Genomic DNA, 27,787 nt, shown 5'->3' with positions numbered 1-27,787 from the left:
CCCCTCTCTCTCTCTCACTCCCCCTCTCCCTCCGGCCCTCACCCGCTCCCCTCACTGACCCAGGTTCGATAGCTCTCTGTGGAAACAATTTTTTTCAGATTCACTGCCCTCTGAGAGAAGGAATTGCCCCTCACCTCTTTCTTGAATGTGCGACTCTGTATTCTGAGATTATGCCCTTTGATCCTATATTTTTTCACAAGGGGAATTAACCTTTCCACATCTCTCCTGTCAAGTCCTGTAAGAATCTTGTATAATTTGATAAGGTTGCCTCTCATCCTTCCAAATTCCAATGTATTCAGGCCCAGTCTACTATCTTTTGTGGATTGCCTGAAATACCACTATATCTCTCCTTTGATAAGGGGCCCAGAACTGTTCATAGCATTGCACCATTGATTTGACTAAGGCCTTGTATAATTTTAGCAAAACTTCCCTACTTTTATACTCCATTCCGTTTTGAAATAAAGACTGACATTCCATTTGCTTTCCCTATTACCCAGTGAACTTGGATGTGATTCATACACAAGAGCTCCTTAATCCCTTTGCTATAGTTTCCTGCAGTCGTCCTCCATTTAAGTAACATTCACCTCCTCTAATCTTCCTGCCAAAGTGCATAACTTCACATTTTCCCAAATTATTTCATCTGCCAAGTTCTTGCCACTCTTTAACCTGTCATCTTCAGTTTCTGTGTGTGAGAAGTTTGTGCTGAAGAATTTGGAGAAAAAGAATTTGGCACCTTGAATTTTGTATGAATTTGAAAATATATTTATTTCTTGGTGTTTAGGTGCTGACCTTCCAATTTATTTTAACTTTTCAAATGATAAATATTTGTCTTGCAGCCAAGTTATTTTTCTTGAAACTAAGCTAATGTTTGGTTCTACAGCTGCAATTTTGCAGTTTTTTGCTGTGTGATTAGTTTTTGGCAGTAGTATTTTGTGTTTTTTTTTAAAAAAGTTCATTTGAGGGAAGCAGGGGTTGCTGGCTGGATCATAATTTAATCCCTGATAGTCCTTGAGAAGGTGATTTTGAGCTGCAGCGTTACAGCCAGTATGAGTTTAATGCAGATTTACTGTGAAGGCAGGCACACGATATTTGTTCAACATTTTTGCCATTTCTGCATTCTGCATGATTTATTTTCTGTCCCTACCTCGAGGTTTTCACCTCTTTTAGTGTCGATATAAACGCTGAATCCGTTATTCTCATCCCAACTAGTTTATCATAGGAATATAAGAAAAGGAAGGTTCCCCTTAAACCTGTACCACCATTTGATATCGATATCAGCATTGATGATCTGACTTTAGTCTTAACTTCACTTTCTAACTCTGTAACCCTTGACTCATTCTGGATCAACAATGTGCCTACTTCTGACATGAACGTTTACAATGAACTAGTCTTCACTGTTCTCTCGGGTAGAGACAAGCAAAGACCTAGGAGAAAAATATTACTCCTCATTTTAGAATTAAATGGCACACTTCTTATTTTTAAACTCCTCTAGCTCTTAAGGTTCCCCCAACAGGAGAAACATCATTTCAACATTTATTCTGTGAAGCCCTTCCGAAATTTCACATTTTACGTGTAAAAATTAGGAACAGGAGTAGGCCGCTCGTCCCCCTGCAGTTTGCTCTACCATTCAATAAGATCACAGCTGATTCGGTTACTGCATACATCCGCCTGCTTTCAATGGGCTTTAAGCACCTTGTCAATAATTTATACACATCTGCCTTAAAAATATTCAAGGACTCTGCTTCCATTAAAAAGATGAGAATTCTAAAGATTCTGAGAAGACCGTTCTCCTTATTTCTGTCTTAAAGGTCACTTTTAGACCTCTTAGTTCTAGATTTTCTCAAAAGTTGAAACATCCTTTCTGTATTTACTCTGTCAAGGCCCCTCAGAATTATACGTTTCAGTCAAGTCACGTAGTCTTCAAAACTCCAGCAGATGCAAACCTCAACTTTATGAAGACAACCTTCATTTATTTTTCTGTCCCTAATTATCCAGAGGAAAGTTGTGTCATTTCTAGGCCACACCAGGTAGAACTGGCAGGTTTCCTTCTCTAAAGGACATCAGTGAATGACCGTCAATATTAGTCAGCAACTACAGCATTAGGTGCATTGATATCATTCGGCTAGCTTTTATTTCAGAATTTTGATGAATTAAAATGTTGCTATCAACCATGGGATTTGAACTCGTGACTTCAGAACATAAACTCAGAGTTCTGAATTACTAGTCTAGTGACATTACCACTATGCCACTGTCTCGCCTCTTTTTTTTGTATCATCAGCAAATTTGTCTATGGTACACTTGGTTCCTTTACCCATGCAATTTAAATGGATTGTATATAGCTGAGGAGCTGTCGCTGATTCTTGTTGCACCCTACGTGTCCCAATTTGCCAGTCTGAAAATGTGTCATTAATTCCAGCTTTATTTCTAATCCTCTATCCATGCTGTATTTTGCCCAACACCATGAACTCTTATTTTGTAGTAACATTTTAGTAGCACTTTATGGGATCCCTTTTGCAAATCCACAAAAACTGCAAATGCTGATTCTCATTTATCCACCTGACTTGTTACTTTCTCAACGCAAATAAAATTGTCATGTGATTTCTGTTTCACAAATTTGTATGAATTTTTCTTGCATTTATGCTCGTCTAAATGCTGTACTAGTACTTTTTTTAAATATTGGATTCTAGCATTTTCTCAATGAGACATGTGATGCTAGTTACTTCTAGGTTCCTGACGTTAGTTTCTTTCCTTTTCTGAATAGAGTTGTTTGAGCATCCTACATCTCTGCTGCCACTTCCTTTAAGACCTAAGCATGTAGGCTGTCAGATCTAGAGGACAAATCAGCTTTTAGTCCCATTTATTTTCCTTATACATGTTCTCCAGAGATGGCAATTGTTTTAAATTCTTCCATCCCTTTAGCATCTTTTTTTTCCTATTAGTAGGATTTTTTTGTGCATGTTATCGTGAAGGCAGATTTCCTCTTTAAATGCTTGTGAGAAGTGTCTAAGGTAATAAAATGTGAGGCTGGATGAACACAGCATCTCAGGAGCACAAAAGCTGACATTTCGGGCCTAGACCCTTCATCAGAACAGGGGGAGGGGGAGAGGGTGCTGGAATAAATACGGAGAGGGGGGTGGGGGGGGGGGGGGGGGACCGAAGATGGGGAGAAAAGAAGATAGGTGGAGAAGAGAGTATAGGTGGGGAGGTAGGGAGGGGATAGGTCAGTCCAGGGAAGACGGACAGGTCAAGGAGGCGGGATGAGGTTAGTAGGTAGGAGTTGGAGGTGCGGCTTGGGGTGGGAGGAAGGGATGGGTGAGAGGAAGAACAGGTTAGGGAGGCAGAGACAGGTTGGACTGGTTTTGGGATGCAGTGGGTGGAGGGGAAGAGCTGGGCTGGTTGTGTGGTGCAGTGGGGGGAGGGGACGAACTGCGTTGTATCCTCCGACACTTCCACCAACTACAATCCGACCCCACCACCCAAGACATTTTTCCATCCCCACCCTTGTCTGCTTTCCGGAGAGACCACTCTCTCCGTGACTCCCTTGTTCGCTCCACACTGCCCTTCAACCCCACCACACGCGGTACCTTCCCCTGCAACCGCAGGAAATGCTACACTTGCCCCCACACCTCCTCCCTCACCCCTATCCCAGGCCCCAAGATGACTTGCCATATTAAGCAGAGGTTCACCTGCACATCTGCCAATGTGGTATACTGCATCCACTGTACCCGGTGTGGCTTTCTCTACATGGGGGAAACCAAGCGGAGGCTTGGGGACCACTTTGCAGAACACCTCCGCTCGGTTCGCAATAAACAACTGCACCACCCAGTCGCAAACCATTTCCACTCCCCATCCCATTCTTTAGATGACATGCCCATCATGGGCCTCCTGCAGTGCCACAATGATGCCACCCAAAGGTTGCAGGAACAGCGACTCATATTCTGCTTGGGAACCCTGCAGCCAAATGGTATCAATGTGGATTTCACCAGCTTCAAAATCTCCCCTCCCCCCACTGCATCCCAAAACCAGCCCAGCTCTTCCCCTCCACCCACTGCATCCCAAAACCAGTCCAACCTGTCTCTGCCCCCCTAACCTGTTCTTCCTCTCATCCATCCCTTCCTCCCACCCCAAGCCACACCTCCATCCCCTACCTACTAACCTCATCCCACCTCCTTGACCTGTCCGTCTTCCCTGGACTGACCTATCCCCTCCCTACCTCCCCACCTATACTCTCCTCTCCACCTATCTTCTTTACTCTCCATCTTCAGTCTGCCTCCCCCTCTCTCCCTATTTATTCCAGAACCCTCCCCCCATCCCCCTCTCTGAAGGGTCTAGGCCTGAAACGTCAGCTTTTGTGCTCCTGAGATGCTGCTGGGCCTGCTGTGTTCATCCAACCTCACATTTTATTATCTTGGATTCTCCAGCATCTGCAGTTCCCATTATCACTGCTAGAAGTGTCTGCTATTTTTCTTATTTCCCTCTTGAATCCCCAGTCTCAACCAATAATGGACAAATGTTTACTCTCTCTTCATATGCTTAAATTTTTGCTATCTGTTTAAATATTTTTACTAATTTACTCTCATTCTGCTTGAAACACTTATTATCAGCTTTTTGCTTGCACTTTGCTGGTTTCTAAAACTCTTCCAGTCCTCGGGTGTGCAACTATAACTGACACCATTAGCAGCCTCTTTTTTTCTTGCCATAGTAAGCCATAGATGGATTTTCCTGAGTTTTTGTGTTTTAATTAAACATTTTTTTTACATTTCGAAATCTTCCTCTAAAATTTTCTTCCTGATTCTTTACACACTCTTTAGACTATTTACCAGAATTCATCCTGGCAAGCTCTCCCTTAGCACCTACGTAATTCAGATTTATGTTTTAAATTTGAGCATGGCGTTCCAAACTTAATATGCAACTCAGTTGTGAGAGTCACACTATGTCAGAATCTTTTACTGTTAGATTACTAATTAAGCCTGCCTATACAAATTGAGGTCTAAAATAGCTTAGTCCTAGTTACATAACATTCTCCAGGAAGTTATCGTGGAAGAATTCTGTGACCTCATTTTCAAGATAACCTTTGCCAAGTTGATTTGTCCAGCCTGAATTTGGAGAGGTGATAACCTAGTTGTATTATCGCTGGACTGCTAATCCAGAGACCAGGTGATGTTCTGGATGTGAGTTTGCTCGCTGAGCTGGAAGGTTAGTTTTCAGACGTTTCGTCACCATTCTAGGTAACGTCATCAGTGAGCCTCCGACGAAGCGCTGGTGTTATGTCCCGCTTTCTATTTATCTGTTTAGGTTTCTTTGGGTTGGTGATGTCATTTCCTGTTCACCACCCACTTCACTTTCAATAACAAAACCTACAGACAAACCAACGGTACACCCATGGGATCTCCGATATCAGGGTTCTTAGCAGAGGCAGTAATGCAGAGACTCGAACAAACAGCTCTGCCAATCACCCAACCCAAACTTTGGGTCCGCTATGTGGATGACACCTTTGTCATCACTAAACAAGACAAATTAGAGGAAACCTTCAAGACCATCAATAATGCCGTTACTGGCATAACATTCACAAAAGAGGAGGAAAACAACAACAAACTGCCATTCCTAGATGTCACAGTAGAGCCAACAGCCAATGGGGAACTTCAAACCAGCGTCTACAGGAAAACAACACATACGGACCAAATACTGAACTACAGGAGCAACCATCCCAACACCCACAAACGAAGCTGCATTAGAACATTATTCCAACGAGCCACCACACACTGCAGCACAGAGGAACTACGCAGAGCAGAGGAAAATCACCTATACAGCGTATTCAAAAAGAATGGGTACCCTATGAACACAGTCCGCTGATTTCTCAGCAACAAACCCAAACAAACAGACAAAACGGGCTCAGAAACCATAACCACTCTCCCCCACATCAAAGACATTTCCGAAACGACTGCCAGACTACTCGGACCTCCTGGCATCAGGGTAACCCACAAACCCACCACAGCAGCTAATGAACTTAAAAGACCGTATACAGATGACAAATAAAACAAACGTCATCTACAAAATACCTCGCAAGAACTGTGACAAACACTACATTGGACAAACTGACAGAAAGCTAGCCACCAGGATACACGAACATCAACTAGCCACAAAACGACATGACCCACTATCACTCGTATCCTTACATACAGATGAGCAAGGACACCACTTTGATTGGGACAACACATCCATCCTAGGACAAGGCAAACAGAGACATGCACGAGAATTCCTAGAAGCATGGCATTCCAACCGGAACTCCATCAACAAACACATTGATTTGGAGCCAATCTACCATCCCCTGAGAAAAAGAACAGGAAATGACATCACCAACCCAAGGAAACCTAACCAGATAAATAGAAAGCGGGACATAACACCAGCGCTTCGTCGGAGGCTCACTGATGATGTTACCTAGAATGGTGACGAAACGTCTGAAAACTAACCTTCCAGCTCAGCGAGCAAACTCACATCCAGAACCTCAACCTGAGCTACAAATCTTCTCAAAACTCGCTAGCACCAGGTAATGTTCTGGGGACCTGGTTTCAAATCCTGCCATGGCAGATAGTGAAATTTGAATTCAATAAAAATCTGAAATTAGGGTTCTCATGATGACCCTTGTCAGTTGTAAGAAAAAAACCACCACTAATATCCTACTAATAGCACATCACTGGTCACAGGCCTCCAGTCTGAAAAGCAACCCTTCCACCATGACCTTCTGTCTGATCTAACCTTGCTAACCAGTCTACCCTGAGGAACTTTGGTGAATGCCCTACTAAAGCCCATATAGATCATGTCCATGGTTCTGCCCTCATCAGTCCCCTTTGTTGTTTCCTCAAAAAAAGTAATCAAGTTAGTCTTATGCACAAAGCCATGCTGACCATCCCTAATCAGCCTTTGCCTTTATAAATACATGTAAACTCTATCCCTCAGGATTCCCTCCAACAACTTGCCCAACACCAATGTCAGGCTCACTAGACTTTTCCTTACCACCTTCCTTAAGTAGCGATATGACATTAGCCAATATCCATCCTTCTGGCATCTCACCTGTGGCTATCGATGATACAAATATCTCAGCAAGGAGCCCAGCAATCACTTCCCTAGTTTCCCACAGGGTTTTTGGATACTCCTGATCAGGTCCTGGGGATTATATCCACCTTTATGCATTTTAAGACATTGAGCACCACCTCCTCTAGAATATGGACATTTTTCAAGATGTCCTTATTTATTTCCCCACATCCTCTGTCTCCCATATCCTTCTCCACAGTAAACATGGGTGCAGAATACTCATTTAGTATCTCCTCCAGCTCCTGCAATTCCACTCATAGGCTGCCTTGCTTATCTTTAAAGGGGCCCTTTTGTCCTTAATGTATTTGTAGAATCTTGGATTCTCCTTAGCTCTGTTTGCCAAGACTATCTCCTGTGCTGTTTTTGTCTTCCTGATTTTCCTTTTAAGTTTATTCCTATTGCCTTTATACTCTTTGAATCAATCAATTTCTGCTGTCTAAACTTGACATATGCTTCCTTTTTTTCTTGACAAAACCTCAATTTTTCTAGTCCTTCAACATTCCCTACACCTACCAGCCTTGCCCATCACCCTAACAGGAACATACTGCCTCTGAACTCTCGTTATTTCATTTTTGAAGGCTTTCTGTTTTCCACCTGTCCCTTTACCTGCGAACATCTGCCCCCAGTCAACTTTTGAAGATTCTTTCCTAATGCCATCAAAATTGGCCTTCATCCAATTTAAACTTTTTAGCTTTTACATCAGGTATATTCTTTTCCATCACTATTTTTAAAGCTAATAGAAATGTGGTCATTGGCCCAAAGTGCTCCCTCACTGACACCTCAGTCACCTGCCCTGCCTTATTTCCCAACAGTAGGTCACATTTTGCATTTTCTCTAGTAGATACATCCACATACTGAATGAGAAAAGTCTTGCAGACACTTAACAAATTCCTTTCCAGCCAAGCTCTTCACACTGGCAGTCCCAGTCTGTGCTTGGAAAATTAAAATCCCCTCAGAGAACCACTGTATTATTCTCACAGATAACTGAGATCTCCTTACAAATTTATTTCTCAGTTTCCCACTATTTGGGAATCAGTAGTACAATCCCAATCTGATGATCGTCTCTTTATTTTCTCAGTTTCACCCAAATAACTTCCCTGAATGTATTCTCAGGAATATTCTCCCTGTATACAGCCGTAATATTAGCCTTAATCAAAAACTCCACTCATCCTCCTCTCTTGTCCTCTTTTCAATCTTTCCTATAGTGTCTGTACCCTGGAACATTAAGCTGTCAATCCTGTCCATCCCTCGAGCCATGTCTCTGTAATTGTGATATCTAGTCCCATGTTTCTGTCAGTACTGATTCTAATGATGGGTCAGAATCTGTTTGTTCTTTTTTCGATTTGCTATCATCTAGTAACAGGGTAACTCCTCCTTCTCTTGAGATGTATACTCTGTTGAGGTAGATGGTCGTTTGGCAGTAATCTCCCTTAGACTAGTAAATCAGAGGTCTTGGGCTCATGTTTTGTGGATATCGGTTCAAATCTCATCTTGTGGCTTGAAATTCAATTCGTAAACATGCTAGTCTTAGTAATGATGATCATGAAACCATTTGTTTCTCTAACGTACTTTAGGGAAAGAAATGATGCCAGCCTTACCCGGTCTAGCCAGATACCAGATCGACAGCAGTGTGGTTGACAGCCCTCTGAAAAGTCCTAGCAAGCCACTCAGTTCAAAGGAAGTTAAGGATTTGCAAAAATAATGGTCTTTTCAGTGATGCCCAATTCCCAAGAAAGAAGCTGACCTTGTAACTGTAATGTAATGACACAGTTAAATAATTTCTATCCATTTGAACCACCAGTTACAGTTGTTACTATAAATGGTGTGTGCTTTCATTAATTTTATTATTTTTCCACTTTTCATAGCATGGAGTTGCTTCTACTGTTAGACTCCCTGTCCTTTTCCTGTCCCTCTCTGCTTGTCTTTCCCCAAAGCACTACATTCACCTTTCCCTCCTGTCCAACTTAATGCTAGGAATTTATCCTTACAGTTGCTGTATTTTGAAGCTAGGCTGAATTTTAGAATGGCTCATGAAGTGAAGTTGATTTTAACTTTGGCAAATGTACTTAAGTGATAATTAACAGGAGTTTTAGCTTATTAATCTTGAAAACTGTTGAAGATGTGACATTTTCATTCCAGCTTTTCAATATCAGTTTACAATGAGTTTAAAATTTAATTTTACAAATAGAATAATCAATATCAAGACTGAGATTAGACCAATGCTCTTGAGGTGTTCAAATAAGCAAAGCTTGGTTCAATTGAGAGTATGATTTCCATTATTCAGGAATATATTGTCGCTAATGTTTGAAACCATAGTAAGTTTCCTAGAATTCAAGATTTTGTTAAGCGTGCATTGTAATTTTGAACTATTGCACTTTAATATCGTTCATGATGAAATTAACTGAAGGGTTACAGTACAAGAAATTTATGTAGATCTAAATGCAAGATCTTTTGTTTTTACTTGATGTTTGGCTTACTGTGATCCTTCGGGTATAATTTTAGTTTTTTGAAAAAAGCTTCAAGTGAAACAACTGTAATTTGTACTTCTCAAAACAACATTGTGGTAGTATGTTCATCTGTTAAGAGTCAATATAATGATCTTGTTTTTGACCATAAACTGTGGTTAGATCATAAAAATTGGTAGTGGTGTTGCTGTCATTAGTCACAAAATCGTTACCCAGTGCTCTCTAACACAATTCTGTACTGCCAAAATGTGACAGATTTTATCAAACCTTGATCCATCGCAGAGCAGGTTGTCACATTATCCATTTTGCATTTTGAGCAGCGTTGCAGTAGCCTGTTTTTAAATATTAATGTGTTTTTTGGAAAAATACCAGCTGAAGAATACTGCAGTTGATTTTTTTCCAGGAAATAGTTTAGTTTGTGGCATATTGACTTGTAGAATTCCAAAACACAATAACTATTAGTTTCTGTAAAACGTATAAAATGGGTTGGTTCATTTGAAAGGAGATTAATTTTTGTGGTGATTGATGCCTATATTTTAACACTATTGTTCTCAGCCCAAACCAGCTACTGTACTGGGTGCTGTAAATAAACCTTTGTCAGCTGCTGGAAGAAGACCACAAGACAGAACTCCAGTGTTAGAGATGGGAAGTAATATAAGTGGAAATTCCGAACCCAGTTCGCCACCCCCAAATAGGGGAAGGTAAGATATTACTCCAATGTGCATGCCAGAAGAGTCGATTGGGTGTTAAGTTACTGGACCTTTGACATTCTTGTTGGAAATGATCTAAACTGTGCAGACTTGGAAAGATGTAAAGAGCTGAAAAGATAGTTTATTAGCTAATAGCTAAATAAATTGGCTAGTTTATTACCTAATGTGATGTGAGTATCATTGTAAAAGCCAATATGGCCATCCATAATTATCTGTGAAAATAGGATAGTGAGCTGCCTTTCTGAACCGCTGCATTTCATACAGTGTAAGTACATTGTCACTGCTGTTAAGTGTCTTCCAGGTTTTTAACTCTATAAAGAGAACTGATATATTTGAATTGAATTGAAATTAGTTTATTGTCTCACGTACTCGTGAGTGCAGTGAAAAGCTTAAGTACAAAGATGCCTGGGTACAGCTTCAGATACAAGATTCCAAGATTTCCATGTCAGGATGGTACATTTTTGCAAGGGAACTTGCAGATGATGATATGTCCTTGCATCTTTTGCTGTAGCCCTTCCAGGTGGTACACATCACCCATTTGGAAGATGCTGTCAAATGAACCTTGGTGAGTTGCTGCAGGGCATCATGTAAATGGTATACAATGATGCCAGTGAACACTGGTGCTGAGTAGGTTTGCCAATGAAGAAGGCTGTTTTGTCTTGACTGAGCTCCTCGAACGTTGTTGGACCTGCATTTTGCCAGGCAGACTGAGAATGTCCATCTTGAGTAGTGCCCTCTAGATGGAGCATAGATTTTGGGAGCTAGGTACTGAGTTATTTACTGGATGAGAACAAGCCTCTGTATTTATGTGGCGAGACCAATTACGTTTCTTGTCAATGGTAACCTCCAGAATGTTGATTGCAGGGAGATTCAACAGTAGTTTTGCTGCTGAACGGTGAGCATGTCATTCTTGTTGCAGATGGTAATTGTACGGCAAATATGTAATGCCGGTGTTACTTGCCATTGATCAGCCAAAGCCTGGATTTTGTGCAAATTTCACTGAAAATCAACATAGGTGGCTTCACTATCTAAGGAATGACATGGTGCTGAATATTCTGCCATCCTCAGCAAACATCCCCATTTTGATCTTTGTCTGAAAGAAATGCTGTTCATAAAGTATCTGAAGATAAGAATTGGGAGCAGTACTGATTATGGCTGATCTTGGACTTCATTGCCACTTTGCCCATTTACCATATCGTTGAAACGTCAGATGTCCCTCTATTTCAGCCTTAAATGTACTCAGTGATAGAGCGCCTGCTGTTCCCTGGAAATTCCGAAGAGTCACAACCCTTTCAATGGAGTCATAATCATCCCTTGCTTATCCTGAAACTGCAGTCCCATACTGCATAATTTAGACCGAGAAGCCAATGGCTTGATGCTATTATTGCTAAGACTATTTAATCTAGGATCTCTGCTGATGTTCTGGGGATTTGGATTCAAATCATGCCTCGGCAGATGGTGGAATTTGAATTTAATAGAGCACCTGGAATTAAGAGTCTAATGATGACCATGAAACCATTGTTGATTGTCAGAAAAACCCATCTGGTTTGCTGTTGTCCTTGAGGGAAGGAAATCTATTGTCCATACATGGTCTGACCTACATGTGATTCCAGGGCGATAAATGCTGGCTAGCCAGGGATGCTCACATCCCATGAGTGAATTTGAAATTCTCCAGCCATTGAAAACAATCTCCCACTATCTACCTAATCATGCTTCTTCAGAAGCTTCTATGTTTCACTTAGGCAGTATCTCATTCCTCTAAACTCTAGGGACTATACGCACATTTTGTACAGCCTTCCATAGGACAATGCCATCACTATAGAGACAATTTATGTACCTTCTCTGATCTGCCTCCAATGGAAATATATCTTTTTTTTCCAATATGGAGGCAAACACTGACACAGTATTCAAAGTTGGCAAGGCCCCAGACCCAAAATGTCAGCTTTCCTGCTCCTCTGCTGCTTGGCCTGCTGTGTTCATCCCAGCTCTACACCTTGTTATCACAGTTACAGCATGACTTGTTTATTGCAAGAAGCTTGGAGACCAGGAATGAAGGCCAAAGGTGGCATTTAGCCTACTCTAAGTACTGTGTTTAGTTATGGATGACACAGTATGAGCCTTGGTGTCAGAGGACCTATAGTCATGAAAATGATCCTACATTTATTATGAGGGCAGATTGAATTGATGAGGCTTGTATTCCCTGGAACATGGAAAATTACGGTGTAATCTAACCAAGTAGTTTAAGGTAATAAGATAATTGGTTGAGAGAGATGGGAAGAAACTACTTTCTGTGATAGAATTATCCAGTATAAGGAGATAAGACTTAAGTTGAAGGATTTTTACCCAAGGAAGCTTCAAAGCCATATTGAATACTTATCATTTTGAAATGCAAGTTAAAGAAAGAGTTTTTAAATTATGTAGGTCTTTTCCGGGACACTCAGCAAATGTTCATGCTCATGCATTTATGACCACGAGATGTAAGGGCAAAGTAGGCACTCGGGCCCATCGAGTCTTGGCCCAACCATCAATGACTTTTCCTCCATCATATGGTTAGAAGTGAGGATGTTTGATGATGGGTGCTGAAAATTGTGCAATCACTACTCCTCCAGATACTGAAGCAGTCCATGTTGAAATGCAAAAGGCCAGAACAATATTAGGGCTTGTTCTGAGAAGCAGCAAGTAGCATTTGCGCCACACAAATAGCAGCCAGTGACCCATCTCCAATAAGAAACTGTCTAACTGCTGCCCCTTGATACTATTGGTGTTACTATCAATGAATCCCTCACTATCAACAGCCTGGGGGAGTCCCTATTGACCACAAACTCAACTGATTTCAAGGGCAGGTCAGAGGCTCGGAATACTGCAGCAAGTAACTCACCATCTAATTCCCAAAAGTGTACAGGGCACAAGTCAGGAGTCCAATGGAGAAGTCCCCACTTGACTGGATGTGTGCAGCTCCAAGAACACTCGAAGCTTGATCCCATCAAGGACAAAGCAGCCCACTTGATTGGCACTGTATCCACCTCTGATGCTCAATAGTAGCAGTTTACTGTCTACAAGATGCACTGCAGAAATTCACCAAAGTCCTTTGACAGCACCTTCCAAATGCATGGTCATTTGCATCTAGAAGGTCAAGGGCAGCAGATACATGGGAGCACCACCAATGCAAGTCACCCCTCCAAGTCATTCAGCACCCTGGCTTGAAAATACACTGCTGTTCCTTCACTCCTGCTGGGTCATATCCTAGAATTTTGTCCCTATCTGCATTGTGTGTCTACCTACCCATGTGGATTACAGCAGTGTACATCCCCTTCAAAGGCCACTAGAACGAGCAGTGAGTGCTTGCTAAGTCAGCAAAACCCAAATCCCACAAGTTGAAAAAATTGCTAATCCAGTCATTGACACCTTCATCCCATGATTAATATTTTCAAAACTTATGCTCTGCCATTCAATGAAATATTGACTGATTTTGTAATCCTTATAACTCTTGATCCCCTTACTAATTAAAAATCTGTCTATCTCAGCCTTGAATATACTTGACTGCCCTCTGTGGTAAAGATTTCCACACACTTCTGTAAGAGAAGAAATTCTTCGTCATCTTTAAACGTGTGACCCCTTATTTTGAGATTATGCCCTCTAGTCCTAGACTGTCCCACAGGGTAAAACACTATATATCTACTTGGTCAAGGTCCCTAAGAATCTTATGTTTCAATTAGGTCTTTTATCACTCTCCTAAACCACAATGCAAATAAGACCAAACTACTCAACTAGTCCTCGAAGAATATTTCTCCATACCTGGGATTAACGTAGTGAACCTTTTGTGGACTGTCTCCAGTGCCACTATATCTGCCTTTCGGTAAGGGAACAAAATTGTTCATAATATTCCAGCTGTGGTCTGACAGATGCTTTATACAGTTTAGCAAGACTTGCTATTACTTTTGAAATAAAGGCCAGCAGTCCATTTGCTTTCCCATTTTCCTGCTCAACCTCGATGTTAGCATTTTTTGATTCATGCTTGAGGGCCTCTGGATCCCTCTGTGCTACATCCTGCTGTCTTTCCCTACTTAAATAATGTTCAGCTCTTTTATGCTTCTTGCCAAAGTGCATAACCTCCCATTTCTCCGCATGTTCCATCTGCCAAATTTTTGCCCACTCGCTTAACCTGTCTATATCACGCTGTAGTTTGTTCTCATCACTTTACTTCCCATCTATTTTTGTATTCTCTGCCAATCTCACTGTGGTATATTCACTTACTCCTGATTTATTCTGTCCTACAGAACAGTTACTATTAGGGAGCCTATAAACTATGCTGACCAGGGCCGTCGTCATCCCCTTGTTATACATCGTCTCCGCCCATCTATATTCTGTACCATTTGATCCTAGATCGTTTCCTGCTAACATATTAGCACTATCAAAGTTACCTCACTACCCATCCCTTCCTTTCAAAAGTCAAATACCTCCAAATATTTAGTTCCTAGCTTTGATCTCCTTGTAACCATATCTCTGTAACAGCTATAAGATCATTCTCATTAACTTATATCTGTGCTGTTAATTCAGTTATTTTATACTGAATACTATGTGTATTTAAGTAAAAAGCCATTAATTTTGCCTTTCTGTCAATGGAGAGATGAGCCATAATAGTGTGTTTGTCTGGTCAGCTGTTTGCTGTAGATCTCAGTTCTACATGTTTTCACATTGAGCATCACTGCTTTGTGAAGCTTGCTTATTGCTGTATAAATGGAGAGACCAATATGAAATCCTCCATTTGACCTGAAAACAGTATCTAGCACATTAGCATCAGAGAAACATAAGGAAAATCCTTGATATTTTACTTAGTTGATTTTACATCGTATACTGCCTTGCATAGACACAATTCAAGTCACTTTTCTGGTACGTTTGAACCTTATATAGTCTTCTTTTGTTGCATATATTCAAGCCTCTGCCACTTTTTACTAAATTGGAAATTAAATTTGTCAGCTTTCTACAAAAAAAGACATTCAAACTGCCATGGAGTCTTCCCTTTTACAAAATAATTAATGTAGCCTGTTGGAGTTAAAGGTAATATGCATCATAAAGTTCTACTATAGTAGAACAATAATGCTGAATAATAGTATATTGTCTAGCTGAAATATGATAGCATAAGAAATAATTGGAAATAATACTATAAAATCCTAGTCAATGGTCCAAAAATCTGCAATGGATAAAATAAATCCACCATTAGAGATCATCTTTGAAGTATGAATAATGCTTTTAGAAAAACAAATTGTTCTGAGAAGCTTATCAGTTTGAATACCAGAATTCAGAGTCGGGATATTTTTGTACAATCAATTTAAAATCTGGGTGTTCTTCCTATTTCCCCTCTGAGTATTATGTTAGTAGTTGAGATGCTGTTCCTGTTGTTCTAATATTTGCATGCAGTTAAATGCAGTTTCATTCAAAACATGTACATAAATCCTGTTGTCTGTACATTATTCTGATGTCTTGAGGCTCTCTGTTAACTTAGTTGTTTGACCTATGATTTGAAACAGCTGCACGGCCAGTTTAAATCAATTTTAAACAATATTTTGACATTCCTAATTCCAGTTGAAGGTACAATTATAGTGATATTTGAATTTGAATTAACTGTTTGACTATTTGAATTAACTGTATCTAATATGCTCCTTCTGATTTTGGAAAGATCATTGATATCTTTATTTACTCATTGCAGGGAGCAGAATTCAGAAGCTCCAGAAACAGAAATTAGTGAGAATGAGGAAAATCCAGTAATATTACTCACAGTTGTACCAGCTAAAACGGAGAAGAAGGATGAGCCAGTCAGAAACAAGGTGCAGTACACCTAGTCTATTTGGATCTTGGAACCTTAAGAGTCACGATAGCAGTCTTTTGTCCTGACCCTAGAAGGGAGGATGGGAAATAAATTTGATACAACATGCACATTTCTCTATCTGCCACCATGACAATCCATATGATTCAGACTTCCTTTCGGAAGGGAACACTGAACATTTATGGCCAGTTTTCATTTCTAGTGTACAAAAATTCACAAGAAGGGCAAAGTATGGTGGTAATTTCAGTTCATGATCTTGAGAATGACTCATTGTGGTAAAGCCATTATGACACCGAAGACAGCTATCCAGTCTGTCAACTCCATGTTACTCTTCGTAAAGGAATCCAGTCAGCCCCATTCTTCTTCTATGTCGCAATAGTGTCGCAAGAGTGTTGCAAGTTTATTTCCCTGAACTGCCTATTGAGTTTCTTTTTGATTGAAAATTGTCTGTTATTTTATCATTTGCTTCCATCACTTTCATAGGCAGCAATTTACAGGTATTTGTTGCTTGCAAATATAAAAAATAATGCTGCTTCCACATAAGTGTCTTGCATCTCTTACCCAAAACCTTAAATTTGCGCTCTCTGCTCCTCAAATAGCAGTTCTTTATCTACTTTTCCTATCTTATGTACTTTTTCAAATTTCTTCTCATGCTCCATAGAGAACCAACCCAGTTTTTCAAATCTTACCTTGTAGCTAAAATTCCATAGAATCATTTTTGCTAAACCACCTGTGCACCCTCTTATGGATCTTCACATTCTTCCTAAAACGTAATGACCAAAACTGGATGCAATACTCCACTTGTGTTCTAAACAGACTTTTGTAAAGGTTCCTCATGACTCCCCTCCTTTTGCACTTGATACTTGCATTTATAAAACACAATCCCAAATGCCTTCTTTACAACACTCAATATTTTCACAGATTAATATAGGTGAGTCTCCAGGTATCTTTGTCCCTGACTGTTCTTTAGAACTTTATTATTAATAGTGTATTGCATCACCTTGTTTCTTCTATCAAAATACAACACCTCACATTTCTCTGTCATCCTCTGTTTGCCAGACACCCAAGTTTGGTATTGTAGGAAAATTTTGAAATTTTAATCTGTATTGCAGAATGCATATCATCTTATATGCACCAAAGAAACAATTGTCCGAAGACTGAACTTTGAAGAACATCTGTTGCTATCATCAAGTCTGCAAAACGTACTGTTTTCTGTGCTTAAACCAGTATTTATACAAGCTGACTACAATTCCAGCAGCCTCAATTCTGTTAACCAGCTTTTTATTTGTTGATCTATTTTTGTCCCTGTAGACAAGAGCCGTTGCTTTCCATTCTCAGCCTTCTCTGTCACCTCACAAAAAAAACTTCACTTACATTAGTCAGGCATGATATGCCTATTCCAAATCTGTGTTACCTATCTTTAATTAATTCAAACTTTCCAGGTCTGTCTTGACTTTTTTCCTCTCCGATTATTGTTTGTAAAATCTCAACCACCAAAATCACGCTATTGATGTTAAACTAGCAGGCCTACGGTTAGAAGTGTTACATATCCTTGCACCCTTTCTCGGATAAAGTGTAATGGTTGCAGATCCTCTGAATAAATCACATCAATGTACTTTATGTAATTCCAAAATATGAGACTCAGAACAAATAAGATTGAAAACAGTTCATCCTTTCATCAACCCTCTTTTAAAATCTTAGAAACAAGCTGTGCATTAACACTTTTGTGCCTTATGGTAAGATTTCCTTTAAATATGCACAGCTGATATATTGCATTTTACCATCCGAGTGTTATTTTAAGTTGGTGGGTTTTACAACCTGAAACAAAACTTCTTCAAAATAAAATCATGAGCAATAGCTTCTGGAATTATCTACTGCAGTATTATGCATTGCTCTGTGTACATTCTGTCCTCCTTATAATAGGAGATGTCCTCTGAACAGTCTTTACCACCACAGACCAGCACAGAACGTGGGAAAAAAAGGACAGCACCAGCTGGTTCAGAGAATATTCAGCAGATACCAGAAGAGAGAAAATCTGAAGAGTCAACAGCACCAGTTCCACCCAAAGCCAGGCGAGGTCGTCCTCCCAAAGCTGTATCTGAAAGTAATACTGCAAAGAACTCAGATCCAAACAAAGCTGCAGGAAGAGGCAGAAAAAGAGTTGCAGCCAGTCAGGAGGGTCCTGCAGAACCAGAAACAACAAATGTTAAAGTACCAAAACAGCAAGAAACAAATGTCAAACGAGCATCAGCACAGAGACAAATGGATCTACAAAGGTAGTTTTTCTTGGGAAGGGAACTTTTGACAGATATGTTTGTTTTTCTCTGTCTGATTTTTTTTAAAATTCATAATTTACTCTCTTTGCCAGCTTTATCTAGTTAACAACTAAATAAATACAATATGTCAGTTTAAGGGAATGAAGTAAAATTTCCTGACTTCGAGCCCTATTTATTTTTCAGAATCCAGGTTTTGGACAGTGATGGATATTCAGTGATGGATCTAGAGTCTACTCCAGAAAGTTCAGCTGAGGAACTGGATTTGTTTAAATCCTGTGAGAGCAGCCAGAATGAGGTTGATAACACAAAGCTAGCAGAGAGAGGCTTCCTTAAGGTGCAGTAGTATTAATTGTCCAATTGTAAAATCTTATTGAAAGAGACAACCCAAAAATATTAAGAGTAGCCTAACAAGGGTTAGGTGGAAGACCCCAAAGGAACTGTTTTAGGTTCAGTACGCTATTGAAAATAAGCTCACTTGCAGAACTCCAGGTCTGGAATAAATGTCTTAAGTCTGTGAAATAGCTAAGGTTCAAAGCAACCAAAGTCAGTTTTGTTAACAAACTTATAATTGTTGAGGGTGGAAGTTTTACTCTCAAGAGATTCTATCAGTAACCCATCCATAGCCATAACACAAGCAAAAATTATTCAAACTCTGCAGATCTGTTGCAAGAAACTGAGAAATTTGATTTCATTTTGTTTTTTTAAAATATCTTTTACTGTGTGCCATCTGTGATGCATACGCGAGTTAGATACAAAATTGGCTTGGTCATAGATGACTGAGGGTGGTTGTGGAGTTTTCTGACTGGAAGTCTGTGACCAGTGGTGCTCTGAAAGGATTAGTGCAGGGATCTCTTTGCTTGACTTATGTATAAATGATTTGGATGAAAATGCAAGTAGTCCGATTAGTAAGTTTGCAGCTGACACAAAAATTGGAGGAGTTGTGGAGAGTGAGGAACATTATCAATGGATATTAGCAGGGTATAGACCAGCTGGAAAATTGAGCAAAGGAATGTCAGATGGAGCTTAATCTGGACAAGTGAGGTGATGGGTTTTGGGAGGTCAAATGCAAGAAGAAAGTATACAGAAAAGGGCTGGATCCTTAGGAGCATTGAGAAAACAGGGGGATCTTGAGATGCAAATCCATATCTCCCTGAAAGTGGCATACAAGTGAATACGGTGATAAAGAAGGCACATTGGCAAGCTTGCTTTCATCAGTTGGGGCATTGAGTATAAAAGTTGGGAAGTCATGTTGTAGCTAATTAAAATTTAGTTGGGCCACATTTGGAGTATTGTGTGTAGTCTGATCTCCACATGACAGGAAAGATATGGATGCTTTGGAACAGGTGCAAAAGAGAATGTTGCCTGAATTGGATTGTATTAGCTGTAAGGAGGCTGGACAAACTTGGAATTTTTTTTGCTAGAGCATCAGTCTGAGGTGTGAACTGAGAATTATATTTAATTATGAGAGGCATGGATAGGGTGGATAGTCAGAGTCTTTTTCACAGGGTTGTAAGTTTAAGATGAGAGGGGAAAATTTAAAGATGTGCAAGGAAAGTTGTGTTTTTTTTACACAGTGGTATGTGCCTGGAACATACTGCCAGGGGAGGCTGTAGAAGTGGAGACGATTGCAATGTTTAAAAAGCACTTAGACACATGAACTGGCAGGGAAGAGAGGAATATGGACCATATGCAGGCAGATGTGATTAGTTTGGAATGACATGGTCGGCATAGACATGGAGGGCCAAAGGACCTGATCCTGCGTTGCACTGTTCTATGTACTTGAAGAGAAGTTCAGAATTGGAAGACAAGTAAAGTTGGAAATCTGAAGTAACAGGTTTTTTAAAAAATGATGGAAATTCTTAGCAGGTCAGGCAGCAGAGAAACAAAGTTAACTTTTCAGGCCAGTGATCTACCATCTGTGTGGTGTTTGACATAAACCTGTAACTATTTTCTGTGTTCATGGATGTTCCAAAACCAGCTAAGTTTTCCAGAATTTTCTGCTTTATTTCAGTATTGGAAGTATGGTCTTTGATCTTCCAGTCGGTGTGCCTGGAGAGAATTAGATATTGTAAACTTCAAATTTACATTGACATGAAGTGGAAAAAATCCTTGGGACTCCCCTCACAATGAGTCTCAAAAGCATCATTGGCATATTCAACAAAGCACAATCAGCCTTTTTTTTCAAGAAAAGATGGGAAAAGCAAAATAAATTATCATATTGATTGCTTCCTTAATTTTAGTTTAAATATGTTATGTCTGGAATAACTTAATTTTTTGACTTACTTTGTGGTGGATAATCTTTCAGTCAGTCTTGAAGTTTTTGAGATTTCCAAGGCAGTCTGCCTGTAATGGATTTTCAGTGCTTGCTGACAAGTTCAGTATTTCACATTGAGTTGCGAAGTGAAGGAAAGTTTTAGTGTTATACCAAATCATGTGAAGCTGCTATAGAAAACCCAGGTTTAGATGTTAAGAATTCTGTTTTGGATCCCTTGAAAATATTTCACACGAAGGTAAAAACGCAGACCTATATGGGATGCTGACAGATTGAGCATCGAACCATCTGTGGATATTCTCTGAAACCTTATGACAAGGCACCTATGAATCTTCTCAAGATACAGAACTTCCATTATTTTCTAAATTCAAGAACAGCCGTCATTTTCCCAAAAATTGTCCATGTGTGCAATTATTGCCTCTCCTTTTGAATTCTGTGTTTAGTTTTGTAAACTGACATCTTGATCATAATAATGTCAGCAAAAAAGTATGTTGTCAGCCAAGTACGGTTGAACCAAATTCACAAAATCTATCAAGCATATCTTTTGTCCTGCCTCTTCAGTTTATTCAGTTATTTCCTCCATTGGAAGACTAAAGGTAAAACTATCAAGAGAATAAACTTATGAATTTTATCTTTCCCTCTTGTGGAATCAAATAAAAGCATATATATTCTATGACTTGGAGATTCTTTTTTAATCTCGAGTTGTTTCCCCAGCGAGGACTACTTCACTATTGATTGTGACACATAATGAGGTCTCTGCTGAGCTTTTCCTTTGAGAGTTTTGGTTCAAATATGCACAGACTAACAGATTACAGATTTCCTTTGGCCTTAAGGGTTCAATATTGTAGCTAACACGGAATATAAGCGTTGCAGCTTATGTACAGTGCTTTATACTAATATTTGATGCTGACACGAAGTAAGATCATGCTAAGTCGCCCATTTTTCACTGTTGACATTCTTTACCATAGGAATCAAATTCACTCAATGTGACAAAAATTCTATAGTTCTGAGACTCTTGGAGGAGGGGGTTAAAGATTTACTACTCTAAATTAAACTACCTTATCAAAGTTGAGCTTCAAACCCTCCTATCAAAACCAGCATTTTAAATCTACATTTCCTCTTGCCATCCCATCTTACCTTTATTTCTGCTGAAACTGAATATTTCTAGAATAGACTGCTCCTGCTAATCTCTTTGACAAACTCTAAGTCTGCCAAAGCGCTCTCATTTAGAATGATGCCCACTAATCTATCATTGAATTTAAATTCCTCATCATCATCCTTACACACCCTCACTATACCTTTTGCTATTTTACATTCCTTCTGTTCCGTCTCTTCTAACTCTGGCCCTTGGTGTTGTCCCTTACACAAACTTTTACCTTTAGCGGCAGAGCTGTCTGCTATCTAACCCTTGACCTCTGAAACTGCCTCTTTAAACCCTTCTTGCTCTGGACCCATCTTTAAAAGATTTCTCCAAACCAATCCCCATACTCAGAAGTTTCAAAATCAAACGTTGTTCACTCCTAAGGCATCTGCATATGTTCTCCTCTGTGGAACACGTTGGTATGTTCTTGGATTTTAAAAGTATAAATGCAGGTTGTTACTTGCACGCATTTGTAAGCACTCCTTTGCATTTGAACTCACAGAAAACACTGATTCACAAAGCAGTCCACACTATACATACATATGTAATGTGTTCCTGTTCAGGTAGGACAGTTACTTTTGTTTTGCTTTCTTCAACTTTTCATCATTTTTTTTGTGTAGGTAAGAAGAAAGTCCATGCCAAAGGGAAGGAGACAAAGGCTGTAGAAAAGAAGTATTCCTTGCCACTGAGGGAAATGTACCACATAAAAGGATTGAGATACTATTCAAAAACTTAAATTAGTTTACACAACTCCTCACACTCAAAACATCAGGACAATACTGCATCAGAGTTTTGGTTAAGAAATTATTGAACTCCTTCATTTAAATTTAACTGAACATTTAACTTTGCAATGATGGAGGGGCAGCATTGTAATTCCCTGGGATTATTTTTATGAAGCATCTTTATATGTTAAGATTACTTAACTATTACCGACACTCATAAAAATAATCACTAGATTAGGATTTTGTTACAAGATGTCTTATTTAACCATTTTAATTATGCATCAGTAATTTTACTGCAGCAGTTTACCTTCCAAAGTAAGTTATTACACTGATTTGTGAAGTCAACAGTGGTGCATTATCGTCATGTGTTACAATTAACTTTTTCAGGCAGAAGCATTTGTCTTATTTAAAATAATCCATATTGAACAGAATCTGATTTTGGTGAGTGTGGAAGAATAAAACAATGGCATAAAAGAGCAGTTCAATATACACTTATAATATTTGAATCTACTGCCATAAATGTACTAAAGACTTACAAAAAAGGTGTATTACTAAAGTCTGCCGTTAAAGGTTGGGGATATTTTTGACACTGTTCTTTGAAATTTTTGCACTGAGTCCATTTTGTTTATCCTTCTCAATAAAAAATCGCAGCAAGTTGTGTGTAGGCTAACCAGAGTCTGTGTTTACAAAAACATCATTTTTGTGTAATATATATTCACAGTTAATGGAACTTGCACATGGAAATGTGGGTCTTTTGTGAATACAGACTGAAGTCTCATGATGGAAATGGTATTGGAATTGCTGCCTTTTGTGTGTTTCTTTCCCCCATCCTCCCAATGTATCCTTTTTTTTTCTGCTTCCCTTCCTTTCCCCAGGAGAGTGAGGATGATCTGAAAATATGGATTTCTCCACAGTTGCCAGTGGCCAATAGGCAGCTCACTTTCTAAAGTGGGATAGCACTGTTTGTATTTATGTCTACCCTTTCCCTACACGGTTGAGCTTACTACAAAACTCTGCAATCTGACAAACCAGCTGAGAACTAGTGAAGCTAAACCTTTGTAGCAAAGTGCAAATGTTTGTTAAGCTAGTATTTGATTCTAGGGTTCTGAGGACCCTTATGTAGATGTTCAATGGGTTATTCTTGAATTCCAGCTTTTAATGTTGAATATTGAAAAGAGTAAAAATTAGAACAGGATGTTTTTTTAAAAATCCTCCATCCTAACATTACCTTTTATATCCTGCTTTTAGTAGTTTTAATTTATGAAATTTTATCAGAGGCCTTTTATGTTCTACTTTCTTAAAAGTATATTGCTCTGAAAGGTAAATGGAAACGTTTGAGTTTCAGATTTTTGTATCAAATCTTGAAGTAAATTGAGGTACTTTTGAAAGACCAGTTTTATGATGAGATGTTCAAGTTACCAGGCTCTGTAACCAATGATGTAAAAAATGAAGTGTTTTAGAAAAATTTGGATTTTGGCAGCTTGTGAAGACAGTTCAACACGTTCAGATTGTTAAAGCATTTAACTGAGTGGTTTTTATTGATACGTTTGAATTTTTTAAAATCTATTTTTCACCCGTTTGTCTCCCAGTTCACGCTCATCTTTGTTTATTTTAGTGAAATTCGTTACAATTGCATCAATGTTGTGATTCAGACATTGTTCATTGTAGTTATTGTGTACATTTTGATGTACACATGATCATATTTAAATTTTTGTTGCATAAAAAATAAATGCTTCTTAGGTGTTTCCTGGTTTCTGTTTCTCTCCCTCAAAACCTGTACTCCTGAACAATCAAAACCAGATAGATTAATGGCAAGAGATGTACATTTAAAGTGATCCAGCCTGTGTAAAATTTTAAATGATGTGGAGTCAGGAGCAGGGAAGGAGAAACTGTCCAGAGAAGATGAGCCTTCTTAGATTACTGAGAAACTTGATGTATTGCCACCACACATCATGAATTGAATCCTCTTACTTTTCTTCCACCCTCAAAAATGCATAATAAGGTGGGAATTTTGGTGTCTTAATTTTCTACTTAAAGCATTGGCTGCCACAGTCAGCATGGTTAGTTTTAAAGGGAATTTATTTGTTAATGAAGGAGCTATGTTTATTCCCATGTCAATTTAAAAGGATATAACAGTTCACCAGCTTCATTGTTCAATCACATCAATTCAATATGCGTCGACCATTTCTTGTGAATTATATCTTTTACAGGTAGCCACTGTTTAATTTCTATCACCTGAACTTCTCATATGCTTTAGTTATACCTTCAATCATGGCATCGTTTCAATTTATGACTGTAGTGTCAACGTCACCTCTAAGAATAGTTTTTATTCTCTAAATCCTGTAGCTATTAATTTTTTAAAAAATTCTTTCCCATTACTGAATCAGCCTGTTACTTGGAGTGCATGGCAGAGCTGAAGCTTTATTAACAAGCTATACAGATTCACAGTAACCACCCATCTGTTTGGATTTCACAGCTACAAACAAAACACAAGTCGTCACCAGGACAAGGCAGGTGCTGATATCTCCATAAAACAAATTCAGCAGCTGGCTTTCTGCCAATAGTGAATTGTGCCTTAACAGACATGTCAAATAACCACAACAGTCACTTCAGTTAAGTACTCCTGGTATTTGTAGTACTTCCTTCTAATGTTGCATGACTTTAAGCAGTATGAGGCTTGCTTCAAATTCCGCACAAGACTTCAATGCAGCTGGCTTGTTTACTAGAAGACTAGCTTGATGAGTGTGCCCTTTCTCAATTGCTCCAGGTCAGAAATTTTCACAGTTGAGCTAAGCAAGAGGTATTCATGAGTATTTCAGGAAAACAAACCTGACGAATGGTTTCCAGCAACTTGTGACCAATTCAAAGTTGTTTTCGAGTCTTCTGGACTAGCACAACCTTTGATGCAAGACTTATCTAACTTAAGGTTCTGTATCCAGAAGACAGATTGATAAAAGTGGAAGAGCACCTTTGTGCTACAGGGAACTTACTTTTATATCTTGTCGGAAAAAAGTCATTAAGCAAACTGGTTTTAAATGATCCTGAGAGGTCAACTTCAATTTTATAAGAAAAACAAAGATGGATTAAGCTCTGCTGTATACAATGACAGAATATGGAGAGTACGCAAAGCTGCTAACCACCCTCAAAAGCATAAAGAGAATTAAATGCTTGAAAGGAAATTTTATTCACCATTGACAGTGCAAATGTGCATTACCTCCTCCCCATTCTGCCAGATGAAGTTTGTGTATATTCTTTAGACTATTAACACTTCCCAAAACAACTTTGCAGTTATGAGCAATGCACAATCAAATATTAATAACAATTAGGAGGATCAGTGATTTAGAAATCAACTATGAATGGCCTTAACTCGATAGATGGAACGCACCGCATTATATACATGACTAAGGATCTCCAGAAAAGAACTTCTTGAATTTACCTTTCCAGAGAATGTACTTTATGAACAATCCTAACACTTGGCTATTTTAAGAAGTACCAATGAAGTTTGAAACCTTTTGGAGACAATGAATGCTTTAGAATGCACATCAGCAGTGAATGGCTGCCATAATAGATCCTAGCAAGAATTCCTGTGGACTGCACCCAATAGTTTTCTAACCAGTGGCACATTGTCGAGGATTCAACTGTCAGTGAAGGATTGCAACTATCCAAGAAATCTTGAATTCGGGGAATATCTGAAAATTGAGGGCTATCTTTCTCAAAACAAGTATTCAAACCTGTTGGACAGTACAGAAATATCTAGTTACCTTTAATGGCTAAAGGAGGGTGCCATTAGGCAAAGAAAATTCAAGGTTTTGTTCCCTTTGTAATCTAAAAAGGATATTTATTTTCACTTGGCAATCTTACAGGATATATATCATGTTGCATTGAAGAGGAATGAAACAATTGAAAATCAGCATAAAGTGCAGATTTTGGAATCATTCCTTGTAATATGTTGTGTTACTTGATGACTGACCCAGGAAGTTGAGAGTCAGTGATCTGTTTTAAAATGTATATACCAAATGCAATATTAACAATTATCAAACTATCAACTCACTTGATTAAATCTACTTTTCCAACTTTCCCAATGACTCAGCAGGTTTTTCCAGTGTGCATTCGAAACATATGGATCAAGAAAGAAACCAAATTGGTTTCCTCACCTATGTAGAATTAACCTGTAGGGCAGAGGTACAAGTGTTGCAACAAACGTCTGTGCCACTAAACTGGGAGGAGAAATTAAGTCAGTACTTCCTTTTATCACTAGCCTATACTGCCAGTACGTTGCCTTGTTTTTGACCCCATATTTGGTACTGTGCAAGTATTTTGAACCTAGAAATGAGCAAAACTATCAATGGAAATTGGACCTCTGGCCTCGTGCAGTCTGCATCCTGTTCGTACTTCCATAACCTTGTCTATACCACCATTCAGGTAAGTGCCAGGCAGGGGGATTATCACAGGAGGGATTGAGTGCAAATCCTGTGGAGTTTACGGAGTTCCCACTTGCACTCCCATAATCGAGGATATTAGATCTCAATAACATTTGCTTTTTGCATTGCTGCTGCATCTCTTGAGAATGCAGAGTGGTTGATAAATTTTGTGATAGGACTATTATCCCACATTGGCATTGTTAATGCATCAAATAAGCCTGGTATCTGTTCAGGACACCCAAGAAAATATTGGCACTAAAAGTTTACTCCCAATTAGATGCTTTGTGCCAATTTACACCCCAGAAGTAGTACGGGATACCAGTTTCTACCTGTGTTCAATATTAGCTGAAAGCATGATGAGGCTTGTGATACTGTAGAGTACTGTATCAACAATTATAGTCCAGGCTTGCATCTGGTCAAGGTATCAAACAATAAGTGCTTATAATAGCTCAACAAGAGATGAATCCCCATGAAGAGAAGTCATAAATTTACATCTGTTTCCCACTTAAATCTATATTTCTGCCTTGTGTAATGTTTTGTCTTGCTGCTGTAATTTTAAACTGCTAAACTTGACTATTTAAACATAATCTTTGCTGACCTTACACTTTCTTCCCTCCATAAACTTGTGTTCATCTAAAGCTCTGACTGTGATCTGACTTCTACAAAGCCCAGTTCACCTGTCACTCCTGTGTGTCCCAAACTTCTTTTGGTTCCCAGTTAAGCAATATCCTGATTACAGAATTCTCGTCCTTGATTTCACATTCTTCCATGGCTTCGTACTTATCTAAGTCCAATCTCTTCCAATTCTACAAATCTCCTCAGACATTTGTGCTCACATAATTCTTGGGCATCCCCAATCTCTCT

The 27,787-nt window shown here is 39.1% G+C and overlaps 1 protein-coding gene across 10 annotated transcripts in view; it reads left to right on the top strand.

The window, feature by feature from the left end:
• pds5a (PDS5 cohesin associated factor A) overlaps positions 1-26,570 on the top strand; it is a 237,414-nt gene extending 210,844 nt beyond the window's left edge. For 5 of the 10 annotated variants that reach the window (XM_048542494.2, XM_048542523.2, XM_048542504.2 and 2 more), the window contains exons 30-34: positions 10,113-10,258; positions 15,975-16,092; positions 18,015-18,367; positions 18,551-18,701; positions 22,401-24,970. In XM_048542494.2, coding sequence (XP_048398451.1) covers positions 10,113-10,258; positions 15,975-16,092; positions 18,015-18,367; positions 18,551-18,701; positions 22,401-22,445 — 813 coding nt within the window. In that variant the 3' untranslated portion in view covers positions 22,446-24,970. The other 5 variants (XM_048542485.2, XM_048542541.2, XM_048542532.2 and 2 more) reach the window with 5 other exon arrangements.
• The last annotated feature ends 1,217 nt before the right edge of the window (positions 26,571-27,787 follow it).

Source organism: Stegostoma tigrinum, chromosome 1 (genome assembly GCF_030684315.1).
Source record: "Stegostoma tigrinum isolate sSteTig4 chromosome 1, sSteTig4.hap1, whole genome shotgun sequence".
NCBI lineage: Eukaryota > Metazoa > Chordata > Chondrichthyes > Orectolobiformes > Stegostomatidae > Stegostoma > Stegostoma tigrinum.
The sequence above is the reverse complement of the archived record's forward strand: the minus strand, read 5'-3'. Positions and strand labels throughout refer to the sequence as shown.